This window comes from Perissodus microlepis, chromosome 13, assembly GCF_051167445.1.
Source record: "Perissodus microlepis isolate ML-2025 ecotype Zambia chromosome 13, ASM5116744v1, whole genome shotgun sequence".
Taxonomy (NCBI): Eukaryota; Metazoa; Chordata; class Actinopteri; order Cichliformes; family Cichlidae; genus Perissodus; species Perissodus microlepis.
This window is the reverse complement of record NC_140473.1, coordinates 889,218-906,850: the sequence shown is the minus strand read 5'-3', so window position 1 is coordinate 906,850 and position 17,633 is coordinate 889,218. Positions and strand designations below refer to the sequence as shown.

Below are 17,633 nucleotides of genomic sequence, written 5' to 3'. Positions count from 1 at the left end.
CATACCTTTTCCTGCTCAGGCATCATAATGTCAGCAACACAGAGAGACACTGATCAGCCCTGCTACAAGTTAAATACTGAGCAAATTCCAGTTAAACCACATCACAGTTAGAACATCATCCCTGAAGCCTCTGTTCCTGCGTGTGTGTTTGTAAATTCGCTTATTAGCAAGTGTGTCCAGCAGGCTGTTCTGAGTGTTGTGTGTCTCTGAAATAAAAGTGAAATTTGCCTGGCACAATGCTGTTACTGAAGTTACACGTCTGTCGTGTTTAAAAGGCACTTCTGCATGTTTTTCATGTCATTAGTAAAAAAAAGAACATTTTATAAAGTAGAACCAAAGCAATGATGCTAAGACAAAATAAAGACAGAAATGCATGACTTCATCTCTTTTAGGGAAATCAAACCAGCTTAAAAGCTCAGTGGTGTTTATGCACGGCAGTGTGTGTAACACACGCTGTAAAGCAGTACCATCCTGAAGTCCCACCTTGTACAAACATTCGATAACCACTTTAGAGGTTCTACCAAAAGTGTTCCCAAAGGCATGGATCCGTCTAACCACTGTTAGATACGGCAGAGAAAGAGAGGGGTGGGACGCTGATACCGAACATGAGATAAGGGAGTCAGGTGGTACGTTCTGATTACCTGAGTCAATATAACCTGGTGTGATAACAGCTAATGTACAGTTGGACTCTTTCATACCTGGACTAACAATCCGTTTGCTCAAACAGCTGTTTTTGTATTTTTCAGTGATACAAAGGTAAGCGTTCCAATATGATTCAAACTTACCTTTACTGATGTGAGCTAACGATGCTGTTTGTGGCTTCATTTCCAGGTAATATCTGGGTTTCAATACCAGATTTTCTGCACCACATTTACTCATTGATTAGTCTTATTTTGCCAACTACTTCATCTGAGTGTCATTTTATAGTCTGGATATTTGGCACAGTCAAAGTTTGAGTCGACCATCTGACTGGTTAGATCCTTATTTGGAACTTAGGTTGCTAAAATAAAACACGCATACATTAATGTAAGCATGCTTTATGTAATACAAATTAGATTAAAGGTGCTAAGTAAATGTAAACTAACAATGACAGCTACATATAAAATATACATTTTAATAATTACTTAATCCAAACCATCAACATGTCTAATGGACCCCAGCCCAGCAAGACTGTCTTACATTATTAAGACTTTCATATTAAACGTCATCAATTCATCTTTCTTAATTCTTGTTCCACCATTGGCCCATTTAGTCAACTGTCATTGTGAACTCAAATGGTAACTTGTGATTTCACAGAAAACAGGTCTGCATTTTCTGTTTCAAGGCCTCACTGGTGTAATTCTAGCCACTGTCACCACATCAATAAGCAAAACACAGCTCACTACGTTTGACAAACTGTGTCTTTCCTTTAAAAATGGTGATATAAGTGAAATGCTATGTTTTGATTCACAGCCTCCTCCTGCCGTCACATCAACACAATGCCTCATCGCAGCTGTTCTGTTGAGATCAACAACAACTCTGGCTACTACACTCTGGCCAATCCAAGGTGCGGTGTTACTGCTGTACTTTCCTTTTGATGCAAGTTTCAAGAATGGTTTTAATGCAACATAAATCATCTTTTGCTGCCAATACAAACAGTCTAAAATGCTCAAATCTACTCAGTATGCACATGGCAATACTGTAGACACTTGTGATGTTCTCAATTTAGTAAGTAAGTAAAATTTATTTAGATAGCGCTTTTCACAGGTAAAAAAAAATCACAAAGTGCTTTACAACACAGGAAATGGAAATATAAAACAATATGACAGTAAATCAAACAGCAAATAAAACAATGTAAAACTATAAAACTATAAAAACAGCATCATTTTATTGTTTTACATTGTTTTATTTGCTGTAACCGCATTACAGATACTAATCAATGATGTCATTATAGTCTCTATGTAATGTTTGAGTTTTAGGGGAATTTGCAAATATTGAGAGAAAGAACCAGAAGGCTGTCGGTCATGAGGTTTACAAACTGGCTGCTGTTAAACTGAAGCGATGGTCACTGGTGCAGGGACGACCTCATTGGCTGTTGGTTTCAGCACGCCATCTGAGGAACACAGTCATGCTGTTGAGGATGCAGCAGAGAAGTTGTCGCCTTTATTTAGACATGAATTCTCAAGATGTGCTGCTCCAGAACAAAAAAGACGCTGTTGGTCATTTCTTCCATATCGTTACAGTAAAGATGCAACTGCTAGTTAGCCATTAGCATGCAGAAACCCTGTCAGCCCTCATGGTGAACCATGAAACGGTTCTTTTAGTTCATGTGCTGTCGAGCCAAGAAAAAGTAGTCAAGATGATGATGAGACCCAAGCCATGATGTATAAGACGGCTGCAGAATGAAACCCACACATCTAAAGCACAGTGGTGTGGTGGTTAGCGACATTGCCTAACATCAGAAAGGTCCTGGGCTTGAATCCATCAGCTTTCTGGGGCCATTCTGTGTGCAGGCTGCATGGGTTTTCTGGCTTCCTCCCACAGTCCAAAGACGTGCAAATGAAGTTAACTGGTGACTCTAAAGTGGCTGTAGGTACGAATGGTTCTCTGTCTCTTTATGTCAGCACTGAGATAGGTTGGTGACATGTCCTGTTCAGGGTGTACTCTGTCTCTTGTCTTATGAAAGCCTGAATAAGTTCCAGCCCAACCATGATGGATGACCACTTCAATAATTATAGTTGGTTATAATCTTTTTAAACCTTTGGGTTTATCATTGTTGAAAACTTATTTACAAGCACAAATATAATAAAACAGTGGCAAATTTTGCAAAATCCAACACAGCCAGTGCACATCTGAGCAAATGGAAAGAGTGTTTGTTTTGCAAATTCTTACCAAAGTAAAATCCTAAAATTAATGAATCCATTACTTGCATCAGAAGTTCTTCAATGATCTGCATAAGGAGTGGATAGAAAATAATGATCCAGCACATTTTTATGTACAGCTGTGTAGCTTGCCTGTAGCTTGGCAGCTTACCACACTTCATGTGGGAGATGAAAAACAGCAGCTCAATGTGTAACTTTTGAGGTGGATTAAATGCACATTACTCCTCATGATGGTAAAAAGCACACTATTGTGCAAAGGTGTCAAACATCCGGCCCGTGAGGTCATTTCATTGGTCAGTTATTAACAGCCCGTCGGTATGTGGAAATCAAATCATCAGCCCTACTGAGAACCCATGTAGGCAGGGCTGGGACTATTTTAATGGGCACACCATGCAGGCATTCACATGCAAGGACCACTACGTGACAGCAAGTATGCGATAAACATGTAGAACATGTTTACTTTTCTACAAAAACATGCAGAAAAACAGTTAAATATGAAATTTCTTTACTCTGACAGAAAGGAGCGTCTCACCCATTAATGATCAAAATGGGCTGTATGTGGTCCACGATATGAGTCTGACACATCTGCTCTAGATAGTCCAAAAACATGAATCCACTGCAGCAAAAACACCATCAATCCTCTACAAGCACAGCAAAGACAGCACACCTGCACAATCATTATGGGCAGAATCACTAACGCAAAGCTAGGAAGAAGAAATCCCACAGTGATGTTTAAGCAGAACGTATGCTAACCCCAACCAAGCAGTCAGAGAGTATGTTTGTGTGTGTAACAAAGCTGATCTTTCATCTTTAGCCCTGCTGCTTCCTGTTTTGCACTTTTATTCCATTTATTAAAATGAAACTCCTCCATACATTCGCCCTATAAGGATAAGGATTGGAGTACGTATGTGGGTATAAGTTTAGTGTTACATTTGTTATGCAACGTCAATAATGTGAATGAGAAACCAAAACCGTCACAGCCCTATGGAACTTGGTTTGTTCAGCTCTGACAATACTGTTCTCCATGTAATGTGTCCTATTAACTGCATTATTGTTACATAGTTTAGATAAACAGTGTTTGCTTATTGGAAAGTATAACCAGAAGAATTGGTCAAAGTGTTTCTGTTAGACCCATCTAACACACTGTCTCCATGCTTAGGGCTTTCAGTGAGAGTGGCAAGTGCGAGGTCCCTTTGCCACCCATGGTAGGTCCCTGCTCTGAAGCCAGTGCCCTGTTTAACAAAGTCACTGGCAGTGCAACTGGAGCAGTTGGAGTCTTCACCTATGACCTTTTCAATCCTGACATGAACGACTATAGCCACATCATGGCTGTCATGTTCTCCGTGCCGTATGATCGAAGCCTCTACTCCAACTGGTTTGCCGTGGGGATCTTTGACAAAGGAACCGACTGTGACTATAATCTTTATGACATCATGTATAATGGGAGTGAAAATAGTTTCGTAAGAGCCAAGGCTGACGGGTCCTGCATTTCTTATGAAGGTGACTACGTTATTGTCAGTGCCTCCATGTCTGATTCAGGTGAAGCAGTCCTGAGGGTGGATGTCAATGACACAGCGATGTACTAACACAACAGACGCAGGATGTTACACAAGTAATATAAAACAATCACTGTCATCCCACTACGTATCTGCAAGGGTCAACCAACTGGTAATACTGGTCACTTGCTTAAGTAGTGCTGATTTCAGTGTAAACGAGAGCATGCCATTGTATACTCAAGAGTGCTTTCTCTAGACTGATTCATGAAAGATTTGTATGTATCAAAATCAGCTTTTCTTTGTAACCAATGTATAATGTAACATTGGAAAGAACCCAATAAATCTAAACCTTTACCTGATTTAAATTTGTCCCTCTTCTGTTCAACAGCTCCTCCGGATTCTGCAGAAGTATTTCTCTGTTTATTATCTCAGTCTTTAGGTCCATTCTGTCTAACGGTGGTCCTCAAATATATACAAGGTTAAGATCAAATTCCCTTTCAAACCGACACTAGGATCACTGATGGTGATGGAAGGACCTCGAGCTATTCTGAACACTTTCAGTGCTAAAGAGTCAACTTGGAGTCAACTGAAACGCCAGGCTTTTTTTTAACATTTAAAGCTTCGTGCACCCCAAACTGTTCTCCAGGGTGAGAATGTCAAAGGGGACTGGAGCATCCTGAGGTGATTCAGCAGAAATGAACAAAAATGTTTGGTGCGTGCCAGGATGGCGCCAGCACAGAGTACACTGAAAAAGTCTTTGCCTCCTTCCTGATTTCCTGTGTTTTTCTATGTTTGTTACACTTAAATGTCTCAGATCAAACAAATTTAAATATTAGACAAAGATAACACAAGTAAACACAAAACGCAGATTCTAAATGAAGGTGTTTTTCTTATTAAGGGGAAAATCCAAACATACATGGCCCTGTGTGAAACACTGACTGCCCCTGAACCTAATAACTGATTGGGTCACCTTTAACAGCAACAACTGCAATCCAGCCTTTGTGATGACTGGCAGTGAGTCTTTCACAGCACTTTTTGGCCCACTCATCTTTGCAAACTGTTTTACTACAACCACATTCGGTGGGTTTTTCGAGCATGAACCGCCTTTAAGGTCATGCCGCAGCATCTCAATCGGGTTCAGGTCAGGACTTTGGCTGGGCCAATCCAAAGTCTTCATGTTGGTTTGCTTTACCCACTCAGAGGTGGACTTGCTGCTGTGTATTGGATCTTTGTCCTGCTGCTGAACCCGAGGGCACAATGAATGAAATACGTAAGAGCGATACAGTGATAAATGAATAGTTATACTTAAGAACTATTTCCCTTTTTTTCACCGTTTCACTTATCAATTTTGCACAATTCTGTAATTGTGTCTAATTTACTTAATTTGTATTTGTCAGATCTGGTTTTTGCTCACTGGTGCAACTTTGTGAATGGCCACACATGTATGTTCTATCTTTTATGTGTTTTTTGGTTTTGCTTTCCTTTACATTTTTACCTTTGTGTGTTATTGGGTAAATAAGACTTGTAGACTCATAGCACTTCTACTACAAGTATAAATAAAAAAATGAAAATAAAAGAAATGCACAGCACACATAAAACAAACAAAACAAGACGAGAAAGAAAATAAAAATAGCAAATAAAAGAAAGAAAAAAAACAAGTCAACGCCAAGTATCATTTTCTAAATTAATTCCCTTCATAATGTCTCAGAAACGCAGTTAAAGGTGACCACGTTTCTTTAAGATCTACTCCCTTTCCTCTGACAATAAGTAAGTGTGTCCAATTCAGTACGTGATGATGCCTCCTGCACCCACCTATGACTTTAGCGTACATCTATTTTCTTCCAACACAAAGATATTCACCGCCTGGCCTGCAGGAGTCCAAAGTCGATCCATTTTAGCTGCGTGGAGCTAAAACCACAGTTCTCTGGATATATAACCAGCTCGTGGCAGTTATCTGACTGTGTGGTTGGACCAGTCAGTCCAGTAAGGAATATTAAACAGTGTTAAACCTGTTCTTTTTAAATGGCAAACACCATCACAAGTAAATGGACTGGTTCTCATACAGCACTTTTCATCCATTCACACTAAGTTGATTACACTGGAGAGCAACTTGGGCTTCAATATCTTGCCCAAGGATACATTAGCATGCTAACTGGAGCAGCCAGGGATCAAATCACCAATTAGTAGATGATGTCTCTACGTCCTGAGCTACAGCCAACCCTACAGTAGTTGAAAAACGTGCTGAAACCTCTGTACTGTGTACTAACTGTAAATACAGATGGCTTTCCAAACACACATATCCTAATGCTAGAGTACAACTAAGGCGGTTAATATGCTCAATATGAAACCCGTGGACCTATCATCTGAAATGTACAGGCATGAAAATGGAAGTGCAGAGTGCTTCTAGCAGTCTAGAAAACACAACATGCAACACTTTGGAATGTAGTTACAATGTCCTGTAACTGTTGTTGCAATGATACTTACTGTGAAATGCACTTCTAATAATTGTGATCATGTTAATGTTTCCTGATAACAAATGGTTACTTACAGTTGTGATGAAATAAATCAAATTCAATCCCATTTTTAGAAGCACAAAGACGGTCTTTATTCAAGCAAGTCAGGAAGTCAGTTGTGATGTACACAGGAAAACATCATGACTTTGTGCAACACACATTCTGCTTTTAAAATTTCATACAGTTCATTTCCCATTTGTAATGTAACGCTGAAGCCTGTATCCTTTATTACTACATCGCTACTATGGCTGCCACAAACGATTATTTTGATAGTCGACTAGTCACAGATTATTTTTGCGATTAGTCGACTAATCAGATCATCATCCATTGGACGTAAAACGTACAGCTTATTGCACCAGCAGCATCTGCTCTTATATAACTATCATTAGCTTACAGCTTTAAGTGTTTAAGGTCTGTGCTAACTAAAAATAAAGACAAGATGATAGTTTATTACATTTTAATGAAGTTTGCAGATTGTTTCGGTGAAGTTTAATAAACTCCTTGCTATCTAAAATATAACAGGACACCGGAGTAAATTCTCGAGCATCTCACACTTCTGATAATCAGCTGTCTGCTTGATGTTTATTCATCTGTGTAAAAACTATAACTTTAATCTCAGCCAAACAGATTTACTCAGGAACAAATAAAATACTAAAAAAGCCAAACAATAACATTTTTAAGTTATCTAAGTGACTCATATATCATGTTTAACCTGAGTAGCGAAAGATGGCGGTGGGTTTGAAAACGATTTGCCGGGAGTCCGGTGTTCTCACGGCTCTAGTGAGCCTTGCCCCCGGCTAGCTATCGAGCTAGTGGGTAACAGACGTCTCCGAAAACGTCGGAGCGCTTTTGAAAATATGTGGTGTCTTGATAAACTGAGCAGATATTTGAGGTTTACACAGCTACATTCTCGCCTGAAAATATGTTTAACGTTTATTTTGTGACCCAGAAAGAATAATAAGAGTAATATTAAAACTAACTAGCTGCCGCCATTGTTGGAAACTGAGCTGGGCTGCGCTATGAATTCTGGGACAGAGCTACTTCTTCTTCTTCGGGGTTTAACGGCAGCTGGCATCCTTGTACATGCAGTGCTGCCATCTTCTGTTTCAGTCCGTTATTACACTCTTAAATCCTACTTATTCCTGCGTCTTTTGTGATCTTACAAAGCTTCAAACGACGCGTCGACTATTAAATCAGTCGTCGACGATTTTGATAGTCGACGTAATCGTGACTAGTCGACTAATCGTGGCAGCCCTAATCGCTACACTAAACGAATGTAAATGAACTGTAACTGATTAAAGACTGTGGAGCCACATATTCATCTTTACTACAACAAACATTTCAGATTCCACAGATATGTGTAAAGACACATTCAGTCGATGCAAAGGCAGCGCGTGCACTTTCATCAAGTCATCAGCATCTTCATCGCTAAATGATCCAACCTGGATTGACACATTCCACATGTACTCAAACTGATGCCAGTTTTTGAGCGACCTCACAGTTGCCCTGCTCCAAGCTGCTTTTTTACACTAGTAAAATGAGCTATCGCCCCCTTAGCGCAGAACAGTCCAACATGGTCCTAAATGATGGCCTCTCTGTCTGCCAGTGCCACATAAAACGCTACTGTTAGCTGTGATGTGACAGTCACTGAGTATCCTTCATCTGCGTCTCAATAACACTAACACTGAACGTAAAATGCTGTAGTTGGCTAAACCACTGTTGTGCATCTTCAATACAAACATCTGCAGTCAAATCTAGATTCCTGTCAATCAGTAAGTCAAGTGTTTTGGGGTTTTCCTCTATTTATGGGCTTGTTTCTGGTTCATTGGTGATAAAGTGATAAAGTTATTCTCAAAGAAAAATATTGTTGACAGTGTAAATGTAAATAGACAGTATTACAGTTCAGACTTACCAAAGACCAAAGCCAGACCATGAGATGTTCCCACAGCAATGACACCCGACACTGTCTGAAGACACAGGAACGCACAGCTCAGAACAGACTAAACGTGGAAACGTTTTAAAATAGACAAATACAAATGACAAAACACATCAAGGCTGCAAGTGTGACTCCAGCTGACGGGCTGTCATCTTTCTGCTCTTGCTGTCATTACTTGTCAGGTTCTACGATGTGCTGATCCACGTCTGTAGTATGCAGACATCCTTCGTATTGTAAAATATTTGTAATTATTGATGCAGGTGTACGTATTCAGTCACTACACACTCTTTGTGTTGAGATGAACTACTTAATAAATACTCACTATAGCTGTTGGAAGTCCAGCATCCACTTTGTCCTGAGTGAAGACACAAAATGTTTTAGTTAAGAGTAGGGATGGGTATCGAAACCCGGTTCCCACTGTTTCAATTCCTTGGAACTGTTTGCCATTTTTACAAACGATTCCCTTATCGATTCCAGTCGCCCCGAATGACGTCACCACGTTGCGGAGCGTCATTTACCTGGCAGGAAACACGGCGGCTCAAACGCTCAAAAGTTTGGTTCTACTTTACGAGAACGGATGAAAACAGGGCAACTTGCAAAGTAGATATTTCATTTAAGGGAGGAAACACTACGAATATGCAAAAGCATTTGCTCACAAAACACGCGATGACCTTAAATGAATGTCGTGTTTTTAATTCACTCCGGACTCGTGAATCTCAACCCAGCAGCAGCGGTAACGTTTGCACGTCCTCTCCCGTTAATGCGGCAGGTAAATAATCAACTAACAGTGCATATTATGTTAGCGCGATCTGCCTTATTACAAACCTGCCATTACTGTGCATTTAGGTGACCATGATGAGAGAGACAGAGTCTGGCTCAGATGCTGGCAGTTCTCGCTGCAGTCTGCCGGTAGCGTCTCCTTTCAGGCCAGGATAGACGAATGTCACCGAGCAGTGACTCAGTTTGTGGTCAAAGGCTTGCACCCATTTGCCACAGCAGATGATTTTTGGTAAGTGAATGTGTTTAATTGTAGGCAGGGACATTACTGGATATTCTTGTGTAATTGCTACAGAATAATTTATCTTATACTTTGTTATTGCTACAGAAGAATATTTATTTTATTATTTTACATTTACAATTTTTCCCCGGGGACCCTGTGACACCCCATTGAAGAGCCGTAGGCTGGATCTCTTAAGATCTCACTGCTGGGTTTGTAAGGCCACGTTACTGCTACATTTCTATCTTGTTCAAAGAGAAGATATAAAACAAAGTTCTGAGCTAATCGACCTTAGTGTTCTCCTTTTTTAAAAAGAATCGATAAAGAATCGAATCGTTAAACAGAATCAAAAATGGAATCAGAATCGTGAAAATCTTATCAATACCCATCCCTAGTTAAGAATGAGGAACGTTTGAAATTCAGATTTTGATTCTGCAACTGTGTCATTCATTTTCTGTGCTAAACTCTCAGATTGCTCGTAGAGATAAAAACCCACTCGTGTATTATAAAGCTTGGTAAGAAGTCTTAGACTAGGTTAAAGTACAGACTTGAACTGGGATTAGCTTTGGGTCAAGCAGCTCTTCTGTTAGGATAAGACTGTAAACATGTTGTGTGTCTGTGTTTGTGTGATTGTGTAAATGCAGCTTTACATTTTGAGGACAAACTCTGGTTTCAGGTGAGTTTTACAAACCGTCAGTATGAATGAAATCAAACATGATGATCTTCTAGTGCAGACTTTCCGTTTGAATTCATTTTTTGAAATTATAAATAATGCATCACACGGATGCAGTGATGCTCTTAACAAAGAAAGAACATATTTTGTGCTCTTCCAGGTTTTTTAGTGTTGCTCAGTGAACACCACCCTGATTGATTTAGCCACTGACTTCCTGTTATCTCCGACAGATTCATCGTTTCATTTTTGTAGCTTATTTATGGTCTGCTTCACCTGCAGAGCTCCAGTGAACAGTTACTAAATGAAAGGTCAACACTTATCAGCTTCATTTGTTTTGAATTAAGAGAACAGGTCTCACCTGGGTATTAAAAGGTTTTGCAGTCACCTATTTAATTCATTCTCTGCCTCTGACGATGGAGGACTGTGTTTGAAAAGTTTCACATTTTTGTTAAACCCCGTCGAGCAAAGCTAAATATATACGATGTATACAATTCTCTGTGGTGGTGTCCAGAGTTACAAAGTTACCAAAAAAGAGTGTGTAAACATACGAACTGGTTTGTATTTAGCTGTGATGGTTGTGGATGTGTGTTACAGCCTTACAGCAGCAGACACGATCTGTGCAGAGATGCCCTTCAGCAGGCTGTGTCGAAGGACACATCCATGAACTGTTGAACTCATGTCCACTGTCCTCTTCCTTCTTTAACACAGACACACATAAAAACAGAGGTAAAGAAAAGCACACACACAAATAAATGCATTTATTAACTTAACTACATGCACACACATGATGGCTGGCTGCTTCTCCTACTATCAGAACAACGTTGTTTCCTTTCCCGTTACAGCAGCAACTACAAAGCAGTACCCAACACACTCAACAGACACACCTTTAATTTATACTCCTGACAAATTGAAATATTTGTATGTATTGATTTTAGTCTGATTCTTCAGATCATCACTTTTCTTTTTTCTCTACATAAAAATGTAAGAATAGCAATTTTCAAGAGAAAAACGTTTTATATTTGTGTGTGTGTGTGTGTGTGTGTGTGTGTGTGTGTGTGTGTGTGTGTGTGTGTGTGTGTGTGTGTGTGTGTGTACATGCCGTTTAAGGTGTGATGGGTCTCCGCTGTCAGAGCTGGCCAGAGAGGAGGTCTCACAGGAGTGAGCATCCATGTTGTCTGTGTTTAGGATGCAGGTGTCCTCCAGTACAAACGGTTCCTCCTCATCCTCCAGCTGCAGCAGAGCACAACATTACAAACACACGTCAACTAAACAGTTCACAAACACCGTCTCTTCAAATCCCAGCAGAAGGTTGTTAAGTTGTGCATTCATGTGAGAAAAAGCATTTGCTATGAGCAAATGAAGGGAAGTTAATACTGGAGAAATGTAGTATCCCTCTGTGATTGTGTTTATATGTCTGTAACTGCAGCCATACTGCACAGATGAGAGAAGGCAGATTTTATTTGATGCGTGCCTTAAAGGGCATATGTTGCTCGACGATGCCACCGAGGCTTTGATTCTTTCAGACATGCTGGAGTTTTACTAACTGATGTAACGGTGGCCGTGCTTTTGGCCCCTCTGCTTTGAAACAACCTGCGAGAGGAGACTTTCAAACTCTCAGAGTCCTTTCAGAAACGTGCTGCCACTTGATGTAATCACTGTCTCTTCTTCTGTCTGTCTTCTATTTTTAATTTTACTTTAATTTTTAACGGTCTAAAGCAGACCTGGGAAATGCAGAGCAAGAGGGCAACATCCGGCCATCGGCTGGCCAGGACTGGCCCGCGTGAGCTGGGATTCACATGTAAATACGTTTACATCATGGAGTTTGTCCCATTTCAGCCATCAAACATTTTGACTGAGGTTTTAGCCATTTTTGATGAAGTTATCCCGTCTTTCACAGCTCCACCTCAGACACCGAACCTGTGCCGCCCTCCAACAGTGTCTCATGGCACGATACCACTTTTTAATGTCCGATTCCGATATCATAAATTTGGATATCTGCCGATACCGATATGAATCTGATATAGCGTATTTGGTAATCAATAAAACTGTTTTTTTTTTATAAATATCTTGCTGCATTTTGTATAAGTTCATACTCAAGTTTTAAAAAACAAGAGACTGAAGCTATTCTGTTATACCTGTATGCAAAAAACACACTGCACCCAAAACATTTCATAGTTCAGCAACACTGATCAGTCTAATAAACTTAAACCTGCTCCATCCTCCCTATTCTGGTATTTTAAAGAGTACTTAGCAGAAATATTAAGCAACCTAACTAACAGGGTTCCAACTCCCAGCAAAAATATTGGGGTACCACCCCCCACCCTTAATCGATGTAATCAACTTTAATTTAATGCAAGTGTGAAACAAATGCACAGAAATCAATTATTTTTCTACAATATTTAAATAGATTCAACATCTTTCTTCAACAGAACTGCAGACTGCACAGATGGTATCGTCCCAAAGGAAAAAGTACTATAGCTTACTAGATTAGATTAGATTTGATATACCTTTATTAGTCCCACAAGGGGAAATTAGGGTGTATATTAGACTTATTAGTTACTATATACAGTAATGGACTTCTATACATTTCATCAGGTGACCACTTTTGTTGTAAGATTCAGATAATTATTTATTCAAAGTTTTTAAATGACATAACAAAGAAAAGTATTTCCTTGTGCCCCCCTTTCCCTGTTAATGCCCTACCTGCCCCCTGGCAACACTTTGCTAGATCCGCCCCTGCACAGTTACCAGCTGTCAGTTACTTAGAAAAGGATCCTGGTGTTATTTGTCTCTCAGAAACAGTTCATAACTTCAACTCATTCCTGTCACCTAAAAGGTAAACCTGTTTCTCCATCACCTGTTCAGCTCTGATGATTCAGTAAGGACATCTCCTGGTTTCATCTTCATGTTTCCCTCTCACCACATATCCAAACCCACATCATGACCAGCAGCTTTACAGCTGTGGCTCCAGCAAACATCAGCTGAGACTAGAAATTAATATTAAATAAATTCTAACAACAGCTGATCAAGCTTAAACGTGCTGCTGATGTTTATCCGCTGGTCTCCTCTTTCTAGCGCAAAGTGGGCGATAAACAAACAAGAGAGACGGACTTGTGGCAGAAAAGTCGATCAGCTGATCACTGATCAGTTTCATGTTTGAAGTAATAACAGGAGAGGAAGGGGGAGCCAATGAGAGAAGTAGATGCAACTGCGCAGCAAAGACAGAATAACTCCAGCTTTGTGTCTATTTTTTAATTCTAGTACGGGACAAATCGCTTCCTTTTCACCTCAATATGGAGCTCCGATGGGCAGTCCAGCTATGGATCAATACATCAGTTGCTAAGCTTAACGTGGAAATACACATTCAGGGATGAACTTACACACTTCACTTCTCTGGGATAGTTTTCCCCGAGATGAAATGCCGCAGTTAGGAAGCATGTAGCGAGGCTCCAAATGCTCCAGACCGCCGACAGGTCTCGCAGTCAACAGCCGCTCTGTCACGTGACACATACTGCTCCGATGCGCCGAGCTGGGTTACGCCAAGTAGCGCGTTTTGTGAGGTGATTTTGTGATACTTCGGATCGGATTACATTTTTTATTTTTCTCCGATATCCGATCCAGTAATTTAGGTCAGTATCGGACCGATACCGATACGTAATATCGGATCGGTCCATCTCTAATAAAACCTGGAAATCCTGAACCAAAAGCCAGGGGCTACTGGATCCTGACTGAAACTCTCAAAACAAATCAAAACTCCACACCTGGCTCACAAACACCTGCACATCACTCACTATAGCATTTATTGACACTGATAATCTATTTTGGAAGCATTCCCTTACTTTATGCTCAGTCGTTATCCCAGTTACTGACACGAGGTCACAATTTAAGACAAAGTGGCCTGGTCATCATAAAGCACTAACCTACCAATCTCTGTAATTATAACTAACATAAGGAAGCTTATGTTATTATGAAAATGATTTCATTACCTCTTAGAAATGAGACCCTTTAGTTCTCATTGAGACTGTCATGGTCCCTGTGCCTCACCAGCTGATCCTGTATTAGGCAACATGTGTTTTGTTGTTTTTTGCTCTCCCCCTCTCTCCCTCTCTCCCCCTCTCTCACCTGCCGGGGCGGTGATCGTTATGGGCTCCCGCCCCTGGCCCACGCACCTGCCATCTCCACACCTACTGCCTATCTGGGTGATGGCAAGGCCTATTTAAGATGGCAGCACTGTGTTATTCGTCGCTGGATCGTTGAGCTATCAGCGCCAGTCACTCTGGTGGTTTGTATTAATAAACTGACTGTCTACTCTGCAAGGATTCCCGGTCTGCGCCTGAGTCCATTAACTAAACCCTGACAGAGACTTGGCTCGAACCACAGGACCGCTGCCCTCTTGTGGAAGTTCTCAAATCAGCTTTTATGTTCCCTTCTTAAGTTTGACCAGCTCGCTGTGGTTGGGAATCTAAGTTACACATTGATGATTCTTCTAACACCGACCAAGTCATTGAATTTAGTGAAACATGTTACTCGTCCCAGTCCAAACAGTGGGCACCACCCTCGACCGCGTTTTCACCCTGGATCTATCCTGAAACTCCCTGTCTGTGTCTGTTTTACTGTTTTGTCAGGTATTTTTCACACTTCTACAAGTTTTGTCTTCCCACAGGACATCTAGACACTTTTTCCTACCTGCTACATTTTCAGCTCCCTTCTCTCATTTGTCCATCTGAGCACCTACCTCTTTATTATCTTGGTGCTGGCCACAATACTTAAAAAACAGCCACTGTCACCCCTTTGCTTAACCCTCCCCACATTTTAAACAGTTACATTTCCAAACCTTCATTCAGCTGTGGTCCATCAGTTACTTGGACTGGTTGAAGGTAATAATATATTTGATAAATTCCAATCTGGTTTCACAAACACATTACTGAAAATGACCAATGATGTCCTGATGTGCTCAGGTGAAAGAGAGTGTCTGACTTTGTTTCTGCAGCCGTCAACATCACTGAATTGGAATCTCTGGCACTGCTTTCATATGGTCACATATCATTTTGATCATTTCAGAATTCACATTAGCAATTACTCAAACCCCCCCCCCCCCATCCACCACCGTCACTCCCTGATAGTAATGCATGAATGGTAAACATGAAATAGTCGGTTACAGTACGAAAGAAACACAAGTGGAGCTCCGTTAGGCCTGGGCATCGTTGCTGATTTCTACAACCGATTCATTCTGATTCACAAGGTCCCAATTCAACTCAGAAATATAATTATGATCATTTATCTTGGATATGTACTGTCAAGTAGGAACCTGCTATACGTTGTAAATTAAAAATATTTAACTCTGTTTCTCTGCAACTACAAACTGAGTGTAAACTGTCTAACTATAACAAGAAAGCTGACACTTCATCACAGCAGACTGTGTCAAAGTCACTGAGGATAAAACACTGAGATTTTCCTGGCCTGGTCTTTTATAGCATATAACGCCCCTGACTATATGCTGCAGTAGATCAAAAATGGAAGAAAACCATGAATCAACATATGAACATTACCTGATGCTGCTGAAGTGAAGCAGAGCAAAGTTACAGAGGTTTTAGCTAAGCATTTTCCAATTTGGCACAATGTGTAAAAGCTGAAATTTCTTCAGCACTGAAAAGCAGAAATGGGGCTTTTTGACAGAGAAAAAACTATTTCATTTGAACAGGAATATCGATTTTTTTAAACCCACCCTTATATTAGACGCACACAGCAAGGTGTCCTATCACTGTGCAAGCGCTGGAATAAGTCTGAATGACATTATTCACTTTATGAAAACACAAATAAAGTCAAGTCAATAATCTGCTTTCCATGTCGGAGCTCCCCGATCATGTTTGTATGAATGATGGGTACTCTCATCACATCAGATCTAACATTGAACTTAACAACATTTTAACAGGATACAAGAATTATACACGTTATTAGATAAGGATACACTAGACCAGCGGTCCCCAACCTTTTTTGCTCCACGGACAAGTTTAATGTCCGACAATATTTTCATGGACCGGCCTGTAAGGTGTGGCGGATAAAAACAACTAAATAACATGATACGCCCGACACAAAAACTGTGGAATTCTATAAATATGATAATAAACAAGAATTCACCGTGTCCCACATAGCAAGCAGGTCTGGCCCAGATCTGGTATCAAGCCGGCACTGCTGGCTGACGCCGGGCATGATAAGACGTAAGTCATCCAGATACAGGCCAGGCCTGGCATAGATGGCACTGTCTATGTGATAGCATACCACATCTGTCCTGACTGTGGTTTGGTTTATGTGGCCCAGGCCCATAGAAAACAGGTCTGGCCCGGATCTGCCATCAAGCTGGCCCTTCTGACTGACCGGTGTCATGGCTGAGTGTATGTCAACCAGATGTGGGCCAGGCCTGGCAATGACGGCACTATTTATGTCCCTATTTTCCGGGAGAGTAGAACAGCACTATATAAGAATCAGTCCATTCATGTCTGAACAGAGGTTTGTCATGTTACTTTTGCACTGTTATGTTCCGGCACATGTTGTTATTACATGGCTTGATTAAGGGATACATTAGGCGGACATCTGGGGCCAGAGCTGAAACTGTTCAGGGCCAGCACAGGACCACCAGTGTGCATGCAACTGGCCTTGTGCTGGCCCATGTGTGGGCCACCTCTGGCAAACCTGATTGATCTGGGCCATCAAAAGGCCGTCATTCTTTGCGGTATGTGGGCCATGTGTAAACACATTGTGTGGGCCAGATCCGGGCCATACCAGTTTTGCTATGTGGGGTGATTGTGTAACTTTATTAGCAGCCTCCTCCTGAAATGCGCCAACAACATTGAGAGTAACATCCTCCTCTGTGCCCCTTAATGCACTCTCGTCGCCATGGTAACGCGTAAATATTTTTTTTTAAATAAGACACACAACTACAAGACAAATATAAAGTACAAGAAAATATACAGAAAATGTATTCATAACACATGGGAAAGACCCAGCGACACAGCGTTAACGATGAAAACCCTGAAAATCATCAATTTCACACCGGAGCCTCAACTCTCGCAGCCCGGTACCAAACGACTCGCCCGGGGGTTGGGGACCGCTGCACTAGACTACAACTGCACACCTGTCATGTATTCAGAAGTAGTAAA

At 40.9% G+C, this 17,633-nt stretch overlaps 2 protein-coding genes across 4 annotated transcripts in view; one reads left to right on the top strand and one right to left on the bottom strand.

Moving 5' to 3' along the window:
* Positions 1-17,633, bottom strand: part of vps8 (VPS8 subunit of CORVET complex) — an 82,570-nt gene that overhangs the window by 53,779 nt on the left and 11,158 nt on the right. The window contains exons 3-6 of one of the 3 annotated variants that reach the window (XM_084948524.1): positions 11,572-11,706; positions 11,077-11,166; positions 9,129-9,161; positions 8,783-8,837 (exon numbers count right to left, since the gene is read on the bottom strand). In XM_084948524.1, coding sequence (XP_084804650.1) covers positions 8,783-8,837; positions 9,129-9,161; positions 11,077-11,166; positions 11,572-11,706 — 313 coding nt within the window. Of the gene's footprint in view, positions 1-5; positions 1,479-8,782; positions 8,838-9,128; positions 9,162-11,076; positions 11,174-11,571; positions 11,707-17,633 lie in introns of those variants that run through there. The other 2 variants (XM_084948523.1, XM_084948525.1) reach the window with 2 other exon arrangements.
* Positions 1,457-4,709, top strand: LOC146374445 (DELTA-stichotoxin-Hmg2b-like). The gene is made up of 2 exons (XM_084948529.1): positions 1,457-1,546; positions 4,021-4,709. The coding sequence occupies exons 1-2, from the start codon at positions 1,479-1,481 to the stop codon at positions 4,445-4,447; spliced, it is 495 nt and encodes a 164-aa protein (XP_084804655.1). The 5' UTR covers positions 1,457-1,478; the 3' UTR covers positions 4,448-4,709.